The following is a 15,899-nucleotide window of genomic DNA, read 5'->3' on the forward strand; positions in this document are numbered from 1 at the left end:
ATTTGGTATGATTTACCAAGTAATTGCTGCATTTTGGTTATTTTGCACAATGTAGTTTAAGTGGAGGAAAAATACAATACAAAAATTATATTAACTTGCTTTAAACATAATTAAGATGTCTCTGATAGTAAAAGTAATAGCAGACCATACTAAAGAGCACATAATCTTCATGAAGTTTCAGGTACAGATAAAAATAAATATCGATATGGGACGAAGATTTGGTCATATTTGTTACACATGTACCAAATATTGTACAAGTAAGCACATCAGAACATTAAAACTGGTTAGCTCTATGTTTATTCTAGACAGCTAAGAACCTAATTGGTGTATGCATTTGGACTGTTATCTGACAAGTAAGCACAAACAACTTTAAGTTATGTATCACTTTCATTCAGTGTAGAATGGACCTCTTAGCAATGGAGTGATTCTGTGATATTCAAACATAAATGTGTGTACTATATTGGCAAAGAACAACAGAAATTGAAAATATGGAGAAAATAAGTTTTAACCAAAAAGAAAAATCATTAATTTACTTTAATTATTATTTTGCAAAAAAAAAAAAAAAAAAAGAGGAGGGAGGTCTTACAAAAAAGGGGGGGCGTGAGACAACTTTTCAATATAAAAGGACAACAAATTCAACCAGTTTTAAAGTCTGTGTGTACTTACACATTTTTCACTGTCAAAGACATAACACAAGTGTTTATTTGATTCAGAATCTTTGCATATGAAAGTGAATATTCTTTTGTCGGTTTTGTCATCAGCACAAAACGATATCCTGTGGAGCTGGCAGTTATGCTGGACTTCCTGCAAATAACAAATGTGCAATTACCTCTCGGAATTACATTTTGACTGCTGAATACTATTTATTCAAGACGCCCAGGATGAAGCAGAGGCCTCTTAACAAAACAACAAAACAGAATATGTTTTATTCTTGTACTCCTTAATACTGATATTAATACTGAATTTATATATTTTTGTACACAGTGGTGTCTGCACAGAGAGTCAAATGGTCAGTCTGATGAAAACAGGATTGTATTGTAACAACTCTCCTTTTGTCCTAAGGAAAACAGCAGAAGCTGTGAATGTCAAAGTTACTCCAGCTGCATTGTTAGATACAATTGCAAAGATAATTGAGAACATTCAACTCTATTCACAGGATGTTTTTGCTGTATGATACTCAAGTTCCTGCATTGATAATTATACAGTTTTACTGTACATCATATTTTCGCAATTGACACAAATTTTCAGTGTAAAATATTGCAGAAGTAAATCATGCCATCCCAATTTAACCATTTATAAAGTAATCAAAATAAGTATGTTGGTTACCTTTTGAGAAATATATGAAACCGTTAATTACCAATGCATTCTAAATAGCTTTGACTATAGCAGCATTTCAGGCAGTGGTTTACATGTTCACTGTCTGCTTTCAGATGTCGGACTCTACCTTTTAGTAACCACTATTGTCTTTCCACAGTACAAACTGAATGTGCAATCAGGCTTGGGAATCTCAAGGAAGTATGGAACTCATTAAATGCTTATATTGTATATAGTGCCTTCTCTCTCTCTTTTTATGTTATTGCATTTTAAAGGTAGCTTTTAATTTTTAAATTGTTTCTAATTGTAGAAGATTCTGATTTTACTTGTGTTTAGACTGTAGACACTGCCCAGCATCACATGAAAATGAGACAGGGGAGTATATAAATTTAATAAATACATAACAATAACAACAACAATAGTAATGACTCAGGGTATTCTAGTAATCAGTTATACAACACTACATATTTATTCATTTTCTGAAAGAAAAATGGTTTCATATCAGATATCTGAACTTTTATTTCATTTTTAACAAACTTAGAATAAATGACAACTTATTGAATGAAAATAAAAAAGATATAGTTGTAACCACATTATGGCATGGGTTATCTTGCCTTGGCTAGAATTTTAAGGGGTAAAGAGAAATAAGAAGACTCTTACCTTTGTTTTTGGATCAAGAATCTTTACGCCATATATGGAAATCTGTAACTCAACTTTTGGTGTTTTTTGGCCTTCAGACTTCTTAATATGTCTTGCAAACTGAAAACCAGAGAAAAATAATCATAAAGAATATTTTAAGATCCTACTTATATTATGTTCTTATTGTACTATCAATTAGCAGTTTCCCTTACACCAGGATTTTCCAGAGTTTAAAATACTTATTGTCATTTTTTACTTATGATTTAATTTCTATTCTGCATTTTTGTTTATTCCAACATTTACTAAGTTCTCTTATACTTAGTTTCTTTAAAGTATTCTTTTTAGGAAAGAGGGTTTAGTTGTCAATGTGTCTTTCTTTCAGCCACAACTCTGGGATTGGTAGTTCACTGGCTCCCTGTCTCTTTCGAAAATTTTCTTTTGAAAATTATTGTTCATGTCCCTCAAGGAGCAGGAATGGTATTGTGGCAGAGGTCAACAGCCAGACAGCAAATTCTGGTTGGCCAAGTGTCTCCAGAAAAAGGAGAGGTGATCCTCGTGAATATAATCTTGACAACAGATTAGAATGTCTAGTAGAAGTAAGTCAGATATTGTTGGGAAATCAAGGAGCCAACTGAGGTCTGGTAGAGAGAAGAAATGATTGGCTAGGCCATTTGTATATTCCTCAAATCAGCCAGAATTCCAACAGCATTTATAACAGATAATTTGTTAGCTCTAATATGTCAGCTCTTCCAGGATTTTTTTTTTTAAAGAATGTATATGTCTGACTATCTCATAGTCTTAGGCATCTTGCAGCAATTAATAAAAGACATATTATATATTGTAGTCTTCCCATCAGGAAACCATAACAAGACAGATTAGTCATCACTTGACTTAATCCCATCCTAGCCCAATGTTTGCAGGAAGAGCCAAGTCTTCGTGATCTTCTGAAAGGGTAAAAGTGGGAGACTATTTCAAAGGCATTGGTAGCTACAGAGAAGGCCTGCCTCCAAGTTCTCAGTAGATGATACTTGAGAGAAGGGAGGTTGGCCACGTCAGGAAATTACTGGAACTCTGTTAAAGAGTGTAAATATACAACTTGTCAACCTAATAAGAGATTCTCTTTCTCTCTCACTCTCTCTCCCCCCCTGCCCCCCCCCCCAAAAAAAAAAGAAAATCAAGGTGGGACAATCTTGAGTTTCTTTCTCACTTATTCCTCCCTTCCAGGGACAACCTGTGTTTACTAAAGACTTTGAATTCCAACTTTAAGACCATCTCCATGAATTTTCATTGAATTTAGTTACTGTCTTTGTAATTTAGTAATTAATCAGTGAACTAAATTAATTATAAGGGATTACTTCCCTATGCTTAGAATTTGGCTTAGTCCAATTGCTGAGTTGTGGTGGCAGTACAAACATAAATGTATCCTTATAGTCTGGTACATAAGAAAGATTGTACTGGCAAGGTTCTATTGCAGAAAATGTTTTCCAAAATTTAATAAAGTACAAAAATGTTCTAATGTCATAGATGTTGTAACATCCTATATTAATTACCAACAAAGGAAAGTTGATGTTACAACTGATGCCAAATTATTGTTACTGATCCTGTTCCATTGTTTCCAATTATCTTTTAGAAGCTGATTTATTTTCCAAGCCTTTCCCTTAAGTAGTGGAAAGTAAAACAATATGCAGAAATGTTACTGCTGTCTTTGATACTGCAAAGAGAAAGAAAATCATTTGGAAAAAGGAGGGAAAGCAACATATCAGCAGGCTTCCTGTTCCTAAAAGTTGTCTCTGAATGATAGCAGACCAGCAAAGAAAGAAATTAGAGGTAATCAAATCTCCTTCAGCTGTCTTGGACTTCATTTCTCAACAGTCTCAGAGAGGTGATGGAATCTGTGGTATAAAACATCTGGAGAATTCCAATTTGTCTATACTTGTGCTAGTTTCAAAATATATTCCTTTAATTGGGCTAAATATGTGGGCTATACCCAGAGGTGAGCATCACATACTGTAACAACTGCTTCGCCCAGCACAGGAAATGTGAGCGTGCACGCTTCACTCGCACGCTATCTGCACATGCGTGTGGCATCAAAAAACATGGCATTTCGCTTGTGTGCGCCTTCTGCACATGCATGCGTGCTCAAAAACACAGCGCCTGGGTAGTAGTGGGTTGCCTCTGGTTCGCACCAGTTCTATAGTAAAACCAGTGGGAGGCTCCGCCCACTGACCCCGACGTCATTAAAACACTTCTGCGCATGAGCAGAAGCTTCTGCACATGCGCAGAAGAATGTGCGCGCGGCCCAGCTGCGAACCGGTAGTAAAAGTAAGTAGAACCCATACCTGACCCGAACCAGTCCGAACTGGCAGCAGCCCACCACTGGCTATACCATGTGCCTTTCTGTATTTTTCCAAACATTAAAACTTATCACCTGCAGCCAAACAATCTCTCTAATTTGCAGCTGGGGTAGGTTTCACTTGGAAATATTTTAAGAAACCAATTTTAGATATCCTGTTTTAGGTATTTAATATTTAAAATTATGGAAAATATTACTTCAGAAAGATGGAATATATACTTTGGAAACACTTATGGAGCTACTATGGCCCCCTGATTTTTATGATTTATACAGAGAAAAATTCTTTATGTACAGAAAAAATAGAAAGTATTCCAAGTAAAACTGAATATTCCAGCAGGAGGATGGTAGATTATGCAATAAGACTTTTCAAGGAACTAAGCAATTGCTGGTGCAATATAGTATATGAAATGCTGATTATTTAAGATAAATTAAAATTTGGAAAAGAAATTGAAAAAACAATTTTTCCTCAGACTATTTTTTGCTGCGGAACACCAGCCCCACCTGCTGGTAAAAATAAAAATGCAAAGTGCTTTTATGTTTTATACTGAAGTAATAGTGTAAATGAAGGAAACATCATGTTTTTATATATTTAACTTGTTTATCTCTGACTGTAAAACTAAATCAATTATAAGGGATTATGGCACACCTAATTATAAACATAATGCAGTCATAATTGAACAATGCTTTAGCAAATTCAAAATTTCATAACCATTTTAACAAAAGTTAAGAACATGTAAGCATCTCTTGATATATATTCAACTCTTTGAAGCATCATGTCCTTTACTGAAACAGATGTTTTAAGTGAATAAAAAGTCCAAAAGTACTAAACACTTTTTTAAAAGGTAAAAATGATAAAACATTTATATGGACTCTAGAACTATAATTAATTCCCTTCGATTAATAAAGTTCTATGCTTTTAATTTAATTGAAATTTCCTTTTCTAATTTAGAAAATTAAAAGTAAGCTACTTTAACACAAACCAATTTTTGTGCTTTGTTCGTCAGTTTCATCCCCAGGTCCAAGATTATTAACTTTACGGTTTAATTTAACAGTTTAAATCCTTACATATTCGTTTCCCAATTTCTGTGGACTTCCAGCCATGCAACCATGTATACAAGTATTGCCAAACATAAATTAGTTCATAGAATTAAAAACCTACAAGAAAAGTTTCATAATATTTGGGATTTCATTCTTCGGTTATTAGATCAACTGACACCTTCTTAATAATATAAATATAGTATATAGTTTACTGCCCATTTACTGCCCAAATGTAAATCTTCTTTGTTTTTATTTTATATGTAGCCTTTATTATTTTTATAAGTAACTCAAGGCAGTGAACATTACTCCTCCTCAGCCTCCTATTTTTCCCACAACAACATCCCTATAAAGTGGATTGAGTTTAGAGAGAGTGACTGGCCCAAAGTCATCCAGCTAGCTTTCATAAGTGTTATACAAAGCTGTAATAGTTTTACAATACCACCAACACTTATTTAGATTGTCTCTCTATTGTTCCATTTAAAGTGATATTAAAATAAAGTTGTATCTGATTTTATCTAATTGGATTTGTATGCTATCTTGATGGACTGCAGCACTGATTAGAGTTACATTAGATTGTTGATCGGTTTTACCCGTGCTTGTTCTCTACGCCATGAGCTCTGCCTCTGTAGTTTGGATCCTTGCCTTTTTTTGACTCTTTTTTGCAGCCAGAAAGTGAATGGATCTGAGAAGTGGTGAATGGCTAGCTTGACAGTGCATGCAACCATGCGTCACTTCTACAAAACCTTAATCTTAGATCTAGCCAATATGAACAACTTCTGTCCATCTAAATCTTTTCCTTTCTGGGGAAAGTGTTGGAGAAGACAGTGTGATAACAATTATAGAAGGTCTTGAATGACACAGTTTAGGGAAAGAAAAGAGTACCCTACAAATATTGACCTACTGTTTCAAAGCTTGGGAGATTGAGGAGAAAGAGATTTAGAATCAATTCTGACAAGACATGAGAGCGGGTGATTCAGAAGCTTTCTTAAACAGGTACATAGCTGACTCTGGATGGGATTATAGGAACGTAGTCCTTGTTGAATGACCACTCATTCAGTGACCATTCAAAGTTATGAAGGCATTGAATGAGGTGATTTACTTCTTTGTAATTGGGTCTGTTGCAGCATCCTCATAGTTGTGTTCTGAATGCTTGGAAATCAGCTTGCAGTTATGACAGTCACAATATCCTCTGGTCATATTTTGTAGAAGCTGCCTACTGAATACAAATTAGTAAAGTTGACATGTTGTAAGTCCTCTTCCTCTAGGATGGATGAAGTAGGAGCCTACAAAAGGATTTTCTCTGTTATGATCCCTTTCCCTTGGGACAATCTGCCTCTAAACTTGTTAAATTATTGTACTGCAAATAGAGGTTAATGACAGATACATAATAATTTTTACTATTATGTACCAGGTGTTGCTTCAACTGCATTCCACATAATTAACTTTTAGTGTTTTGGAATAAATGACGATTTATTAAATTGCAATTATGACCTTTCAATGTTTTTTTTAACCATTTGCAAAATGAAAAGAGAGAAAAAGAAAGGATTGACCTGAATATTCATCACTTGGTTCTGTACATATGTTTATATGATACTTTACAAGAAATTTGTTTACATTATCAGGTAGACTGAGTAGGGAGAAAAATAAATACCAATAAATGAAAATATTTGTAGCTCAGGGTTGAAATGAGGGATCTTTGGTGTTCTCTGAGCTTGCTTGTTTTCTTGCAGATGTTTCAATACCCAAACAAGGGATCATCATCAGTGCTAGCTGATGTTACCTAGTTTGGATAATGAGACATCTGCTAGAAAACAAGCAAGCTCAGAGAGCACCAAGGACCCCTCAGAAAAATAAATAAATAAAAGGGAGCACAGGAAACAAGATAACCAACAGAGAAGGCTAGATTAGAAGAACAGCCAAGAGAATGTTTCCAACAGCAGAATCTTGCTGAAGTTCCCCTTGAAAGTGCTTCAGTCAACTTTATATTGACCCAGAATATATGTCTTTCATCTTTGCAATCAATCTTTTTGCCATTGTAAGAGTAAGCAATGGACGCTTTCTTTATCCTGTGGTTATCAGTATATAGCGTAGGGGAAAAAAAACCCATGTGCATCTACAAAAGCCAAACAATTTTCCAAACCAAAATTAAGATACAGGTAGTCCTCGATTTACAACAGTTCATTTAGTGACCATTCAAAGTTACAATGGCACTGAAAAATGTGACTTATGACTATTTTTCACACTTATGACCATTGCAGCATCCCCATGGTCACGTGATTTATGTTCGGATGCTTGACAAATGACTCAAGTTTATCACGGTCCCCTTTTGCGACCTTCTAACAAGCAAAGTCAACGGAGAAACCAGATTCGCTTAACAATTGTGTTATTAATTTAACAACTGCAGTGGTTCACTTAACAAATGTGACAAGAAAAGTCATAAAATGGGGCAAAACTCGCTTAACAAATTTTTCACTTAGCAACATAAATTTGGGCTCAACTGTGGTCGTAAGTTGAGGACTACCTGTAATTGCTAGCCAAAAAGGAACTACTACAGCACAAGAAATTATAAATAACAATGCTGCTTTTTTGGAAGTCCACATTTCCAACAATAAGCTGAATCTACATTTATCTACCTTAATAGATACAAAAAAAAAAAAGGTTATTTGATTATGGATGTGATTATTGGAATAATAATTGTTCATCTATAAAAAGTGACTTAACGAATGTTAAAGGAATTTTCCATTGTCATAAATGGGTTAGATATTTTAATCCCCTACTCCATGCTTGATTATATTCTTGAACGCCCCAAGTTGGATACTAACATAGTATAATTTAGCAAGGACTTACTAGGGTTGTTTTGCTGTGTGTCTGTTAAAATTACTACAAACAACAGTGGTTCTGAAACACTTAAGTTGAAGGCTAATATCTTGACATCATAAATTGTTTTATTTATAAAAATTTCCACGGTTATTTTTTTTCAACTGATAAACAGGCTGCAGCAATTAATTGAACAACAGTATGCATTCCGCATTCCATTCACTCTTTCCCCCCAAATAATGCTTTCCTATGTCCCCTTTCAGACCATAAAAATCAAAGTAGATGTCTCTCTGATAGCTCATGTAGAAGAAGGAGAATTCGATACTTTTACAAATAATTGGACCCTAAGGGACTCCCATTTATAAGAGATGTCTGATATCAAGGATCCCAAGATAGCTAAGAGTACACTTCCAATGATGAAGCTCATTGACTTGAGACAGAAGATACACCTTACTGAGTCTGAAAAATTAACATCTCTCTCTCTAAGAGGCGACAGGAGCTTCCTAACAGAGGAAACAACTTCTCAGATCCCCTAGAAGTTAAATTCATTTTCAGAAAATATATTTTAGAAATATATAGAGGAATGTTATACCAATACTGTAAATTATCCACAGCAAAGCTTTCTTTTTAAAAGGTAGGTAAATTTAGCATAGAAGATGGACAGTGTGACATTCCTTAAACATTTTAATAGAAGATTTAAAAGAAATTATTTTTTGCCCAGACTTTTTCCAACTGTTATAGGAGAAAATTATTTAGGTTTAGAAAGGCTACCAGGCTCTGCAATTTGATCCTCAACTCAATTATTGCTTTTCAATAGGAATCCCTAGAACATGTGTCCGGAAGAGGAAGAAAAAAGGAGATGAGAAATAGCAGCTGAAAAGGCAAAAGGTGAAACCCTTTTTATAGCTGCTCTAGCTGCTGTCTGGAACAAAATGCATAATTTCTTTCAAGAATGTGGACTATATGATCCCTTCCCCTTCTTGAATTTTGCCCATGTCATTAATGTACATCCATATTAGAGGAACTAAATAGATGCAATGCTATTCACAAAAGGAGGGACTGTGTATGAATTTCAAAGCCTATATCAGGAATGTCAAATCCAAGGCTTAGGTCTGGCTGGCGGGGCCACCTTGGAAACAGGGAAGGATTGGCCCATGGTGCCTCTGCCAGTGAAAATGGACCTCCATTTTCGCTGGCAGAGGGTTGCAGGAGGCCGTCGCAGCTGAAAATGGAACTCACAAGCCAGTGTGTGCTGGCAGTGTGTGTGCCGGCAGTGTGCTCGGGCCACCACAGGTGCCCCCAACACAAGTGATGTTGAGCTGGCCACGCCACCCTGGCCACACCTACGCCAACCCCTCGAGGTCAAACACAACCCTGAGGCGGCCCTCAATGAAATCGAGTTTGACACCCGTGGCCTATAATGTAGGCATGGGGTGGGGTAATTCCAATATGGTAAGTCCATATTGAAATTTCAATCTCCATTCTTGCTAGAGTCCTAACTGAGATATTTCTATTGGAAGGGGAAATTCTTATGTGATCCTATTTGCTGCAATTAACTTTGCTTTGTTAATAGGTCTTCCTGTATGTTATTTCCTCAAGAGGGACACCAGCATGAATCCAAAAATGTGGAAAAATAAACCTTTGGTCCCAATGACCAACTCAGGTTGGATCCTATAATGTACTTCAGTTACAAACAGGCATTTAGAATGAGACTTTTTTTTTCAAACATAAATATTGTATTTTAAAATTTTCCTTACCTTAAGTTTTCTCACAGCATCTCTTACAACTTCTGTGCCTTTGGGCTGTTCCACTTCTGTACTGCCAAGAAACTGAAATATTGTAATTTGTGAGAAAAAAGTTTTAAGTCTTTGAAATAGCTAATCAGTATTTTAACGGCCAATAATTTATTTCTGTATGTTTTTAAATCAGAAAGACTAAATTTTGGTTAAACTGAAATATTTTACCTAATTTGACATCTTTTTCTTTCATCGAATATGCTTTTGACCACTACTGCACAATGTGTACTTTCATAATTGTCTCCTCTGGCAAATCAATCTTGGAGAAATCCTTACTGAAGAAAAATTTCAGCCACAAATGATCTGCCACAATATTTGCAAAAACATTTCCAACTCTGCCTACAATTTGATCTCTTTCTAATGTTATCAACTTGCGGTGAACACTAACAGACAAATGTGAAATATGATGCACTAGCATAGAATTTAGGGCAAGACTTCATCATAAATTATGGTGTCATGTCAGAATTTATTACATTTGTTTTGGAACAAACATTTAGAATTAAGGTAAAAGGCAAACAGCACTCAGCAATACTCTCAGAGTGGCTTATAGTAATGCTGACTTGTAGAAATGTATTTCATTTAAACGATTGTTATTCATTTCAGAGGATAAGAACTGCTGCACTCAGTTAATCAATGAGGGACCACACTGAAGCATTGGTGAACAATTCAAGCAGAAATTTTGCAGTGGATTCAAAAAGGAGTATCTGGTATGTTGTGGCACAAACCCAAGTCTGTATACACCCACTTGTCTTTCATGTATTATGCTGATAATATTTCCCAGCTCTGTAGACTGGATGGCAATAAAGATTAGATGGCCATAATAAGAGCTAATATAATGTGCTGCTTTTTTATGTCTCTGAATTTGCACTAAGATTGGCAACCACTATCATAGTGAACTCTGGTGGTACAGTGGTTAAAGTGCAGTATGGCAGGCTAACTCTGCTCACAGTCTGGAGTTTGATCCTGATGGGGCTCAAGGTTGACTCAGCCTTCCATCTTTCCAAGGTCAGTAAAATGGGGACCCAGATTGTTGGGGGCAATATGCTTACATTGTAAACCACCCAGAAAGTGCTATAAAGTACTATGGGGTGGCATATAAACCTAAATGCTACCGCTATTATAGAACTTTTTCCTGATACAAATGATGATCAAAAAGAAAAATGTTTGGGCTGTATTCTATCATGGATATTACACATTTTTATAGGAAGAAGTGTTGTAAATAAAGGCACAGCATTCTTTTATATCAAACACATGGAACTTAGCTCATGTATGCTCCTTGCCCCCCAAAACAAAATTTAGCCCAAATCTTTTTGTAACCAGGGGTCCAGAGTAGCTCCTTTTTCCATGCAGTGAGAACAATCAGGTCTTCTTTGCTTGAAATAATGTTCTGTGGTTATTGCACAGACAATAAGGCAACAGGAATTTCTATTATCTTTTTCTGCATGGAGAAAGGGGCTATTGTGAGCTGCGAATTTGGCTCAGAGAGTAAGGCACCAGGGATGGATAGGCTTCCTCTCCTTGATGTATGCCCACTGTCACTTGGTCACTGGAGGTGTAGCCCTTACTGAAAATTGTTTTGCAAATCAACTTATACTTCATTAATGGCCATGTGGGTAATCCTGAAATATAATATGCTTATATCTCCCAGACCTCCTGTTGTTAGGCAACTTTCAGAAAAATAGTTAGAAAACTTGTTAGGTTGGATGATCTGTGATAATTTAACTGTTAAGTAAAAAAGTTGCTAAGTCTTTAAAAAATTAAAAAGGCATGGACTGAGAAATGGGAACCCCAAGGCTATGAACTAGACAGGGAAGTGAAAGGCAAAACACTTAAATATTTTTGCAAAGAAAACCATGTTCAATACTAAAAATATCAGTGTAGGAGAAATATCAGCAATAACTTCCATGTGTTAGTAATAACATTTCAAGACATTAATTTTGAGGATTTAATATTTATACATATCATCACTTAGATGCCATAGCACATGGACTTACAAAATTATTTATGAAAAATAAAAGCTGGGTTGCCTCATTATTTTTGGCTCTAGAATGGAATGGAATGGAATGGAATCGAATAGAATCGAATAGAATCGAATAGAATAGAAATCTTTATTGGCCAAGTGTGATTGGACACACAAGGAATTTGTCTTTAGTGCATATGCTCTCAGTGCACATAATAAGACAAGATACATTCATCAAGAATCATAAGGTACAACACTTAATGATAGTTATAGGGTACAAATAAGCAATCAAATCATACTAGGAAACAATCAATATAAATTGTAAGGATAGAAGCAACAAAGGTATAGTCATGCAGTCATAAGTGGGAGGAGATAGGTGATAGGAACAATGAGAAGATTAATAGTAATAGTAATGCAGACTTAGTGAATAGTTTGACAGTGTTGAGGGGTTCATAAGTTGAAAGGTAAGTTTCTACTAGTATTTTTCACTTCCTGCAGGTGGGTTCTTGTCCCTAAATCTGCTTTAGTGGCTAGAGATCCTGACCATATTGAATATTCTTTGGGACTAAATCTGTGATTTTGCATTACAAGGATTTAACTACTGAATTTTAAGCACATTTGCAAGTACAGAAAATACCACTTCTGTGCTCAGAAGTATTTCGGCTACTTGCTTAAAGTTAGCCGATTAATTTTACAGTGGTTTAATAGACCAAAGCAGAAATGAGTAACTTTTGCTGAGCTGCAACTTCCAGTTTCTTCACCATTAGTCAGGCTAACTAGGACTGGAGAGAACTGTAGCTCAGCAGTACTTGGAAAGCTACAGACACCCTGCTCTGGAACTGTCTACCCCAATATATCTTATATTCAATACTTTTATCTGGAAATCTCTCTCTCTCTCCCCCCCCCCTCTCTCTCCACACACACACACACACACACACACACAAAACCATAGTTTAAACTTGTCGATTTATAAACTAGCTTCCCATAATAAAACCACATTAAATGAGCAATTTGGATACCAAGTCAGAATTACAGTTGTTTCTTCAAGTTGAAAACATATTTTTCCTGGAAAATAATTTAATCAGATATTCTTACTTTTAATGCATCCAACACTATTATGGCTAAATAGTGCACAATATAATTATCCTTAAAACCTTTGAAAAAACAGCGACTATAAGCAAGTTCTAGAAGCATAACACAACATTTTACTTTTCTTTTAATAATTTAGAAAACATATATTAAGATCATTCTCAAGAAGTCATGATACCTGAGCCCATTTATCTTTTTAGCACTATGGTGAGATATAGGATAAAAATAAAACTACTCAATAAGATTTATAATCATTTCATTCTTGATAATTTGGACCTCCTCCCCCTCCCCAGTCTTCAGATACTGGAATCACTTCATTGCACTGTCATATTATTCTGAAAACACAAAGTAGTTAAGAGGTTCTCTCTTGACAAATGTATCATTTAGATCTAAATGTGTACTAGTAACATTGCTACAAAGTTAGAGGATGTTAATTGCATATATAGTCTGAACTGAAATTGTTTCTGTATTTCCATATTGCTTTTCTCCTTTATTCAGGACAGATCTTCTTGAGCCAATAGGTGTAGGTCAGGACTCACATACATTATTATTCATAACATTATAGTTTTCTATGTTCATACTAAAAACTGTAGATCTTGATGAAACCCATTTTTAAAATTGTTTTACAATTTACAATTAAATCAGATATCTAATACATGTAAACCTTTCTCTTCCAGTAGAGAGCAGCATAGCATTTGTTATTATGGAAATCTTTTTCTTTTTAATTTATTCCTGTCCTACAACTTTTTTTTAAAAAAAATTCATGCATGACTTTTAATACCTTTGAATAATTGAGTGCTAATAAATATTTGGAATGCCATAGAATAATTGATGTGAATTCAAATGAACGAAACTATCCTCAGTTTGAAAATTAGACATACACCATTTATTTTTCTAAATGTATGTAAACAGTGGAGTTAAATATATATATATACATTATAAATGCTGTGATATATCTGTATGGTCTGGGCAAAATTACCTCCTGATTAAGAGAGATTAAGATAGATAAGAAAGATGTTTGAATCCTGCTCAAGAAAAGTAATGTTAAATATGGATAAATGCCCTCTCCTTTCACTGCAGAAAATAAGAGATAACTTTCTGACTGAAAAAGAAGTTGAATACCTCAGTCTTACAATACTAAAATAATGCATATGTACTAGAGAAATGACTCATTGTTAGAAACCATTCACATTCCTGGAATGTGAAACAAATGCATATGTACTAAAGAAATGAAAGATGTAGTTTAACGAGCCAGTTTGTTGTAGTGGTTAAGGCACCAAGCTAGAAAGTGGCAGACTCGGAGTTCTGAATAACAAGTAGCTAATACATTTGGTAAATCAAACTGAAATTTCGGCTGCATTTTTTGGATGAGAAATAACTGCTGTTAATTACAGACCTCACAGTCACCAAGCAGTGTAGAAATGTATATTAAGAGACAAATTATTAATAGTTGTCTTGTGATTTTCCCAAGGTTTGCACTGCTTTTAATTGATTCAATCAACAACTAGATGAATGCTGATGAAAGTACTTATTTTTCATTTTAATATTCTTTACATTCTTTGTCCATCATATTTTACCATGATATTTGAAAAAAAAATATCTAAATTTGTCTGGCATCCTTAGATGAAACCATGCTAATATACCTAGTTCATATACAAATTTGTTAAAATACTTGTAAATAGAGAACATATCATCTCAAGTGAGGAAAAAACTAATATGTGGTTTGAGAAGAATCCTCAAATTATTATTCCCTGTGAGGACATATATTTGGCTTTATTTCATATGCACTAATGTCTCTGACTTAGTTCCATTTTAATAAGAACCAATACATTCTTAACAGACTAGATCAAGTCACCCAAACAATGGATTCAGAGAGCCACAGACTTAATTGTTGTACAAATAATTATAATCAGTATATAAAATTCAATGCAGGTTTGGGTTAAAAAAAAAACAATTCTCCATGTGATCTAATCTGGCAATACAGGTGAATTAATAATGAAGGAAATATAACTGACATGGGAATATTATAGGAGGTGAGGTGCGTTAGTTTATGATGGCAAAAAATCTGAAATCTGGTAGCACCTTTTCTCACCAAAATTTTATTAAGTCATAACTTTTTGTAGGCTACAGTTCACTTTATCAGATGTATGTCTCTTGGTTTCACAGCCCCATAATGCTACAAATCTGTGAGATCCTGTTTTTAATGATATTAGGCAATTGGTTTCTTATGTACAAGTATTTTAAAACATTATTTATTAATTGAATTGTGCTTCAACTTAGAAAAAATATATTTTTTCTTTAGAATATTGCAAAGCCTCATTAGAACTTTAATAATTCTTGTCTTTAAATGATGAGTAACCACAGTTTTTTCCTCATTTTTTGTCTATTTTTTACAGTGAAAATGGATAGATCATAAGGTATTTTGTCTAAAGTTACTGATATATTAGGACAATGTGCTGGGAGCAACCTTGCCAATGTCTTTTGTGTAATTGATTAAGAACTAATTTATTATAAGCATAATTGAAAACTACTAGCAACCCAGGGCTGCAGGGCATCCTCTCTGCTAATCAGCAGAAAAGGTGCCTGCACTTCTCTGTGTTCAGCTTGGAATATCATTTATATTAACATGATTGCATTATTTTCTGAGCCAATCACTTGTTGTTGATTCCATAAGGAGTTTGTATTGATTCCTGTACAACACACTTCTTAATTTATGATGCAACTACGCTCACTTTCCTGAACAGAGGAATTCAGTTTGATGACCTTAATTTAAAAGTATCTCAGATCACAATTTAGTCTCATAAAATTTGTATGGTTCACTTTCAGATTGCACTTTTAATTTTCTTAGGTATCATTTTCTTATTTTTTCCCCATTCCTTTGCTGTAAACATGT

General features: G+C 34.6%; 1 protein-coding gene across 2 annotated transcripts in view; it reads right to left on the reverse strand.

The window, feature by feature from the left end:
* The window catches only part of GULP1 (GULP PTB domain containing engulfment adaptor 1), a 43,079-nt gene that overhangs the window by 12,779 nt on the left and 14,401 nt on the right, over positions 1–15,899 (reverse strand). For both annotated transcript variants that reach the window (XM_070956854.1, XM_070956855.1), the window contains exons 2-4: positions 9,919–9,990; positions 1,975–2,073; positions 667–804 (exon numbers count right to left, since the gene is read on the reverse strand). In XM_070956854.1, coding sequence (XP_070812955.1) covers positions 667–804; positions 1,975–2,073; positions 9,919–9,990 — 309 coding nt within the window. The remainder of the gene's footprint in view (positions 1–666; positions 805–1,974; positions 2,074–9,918; positions 9,991–15,899) is intronic.

This window comes from Pituophis catenifer, unplaced genomic scaffold, assembly GCF_029215685.1.
Source record: "Pituophis catenifer annectens isolate HBS135680 unplaced genomic scaffold, rPitCat1.0.hap2 SCAF_1, whole genome shotgun sequence".
NCBI lineage: Eukaryota > Metazoa > Chordata > Lepidosauria > Squamata > Colubridae > Pituophis > Pituophis catenifer.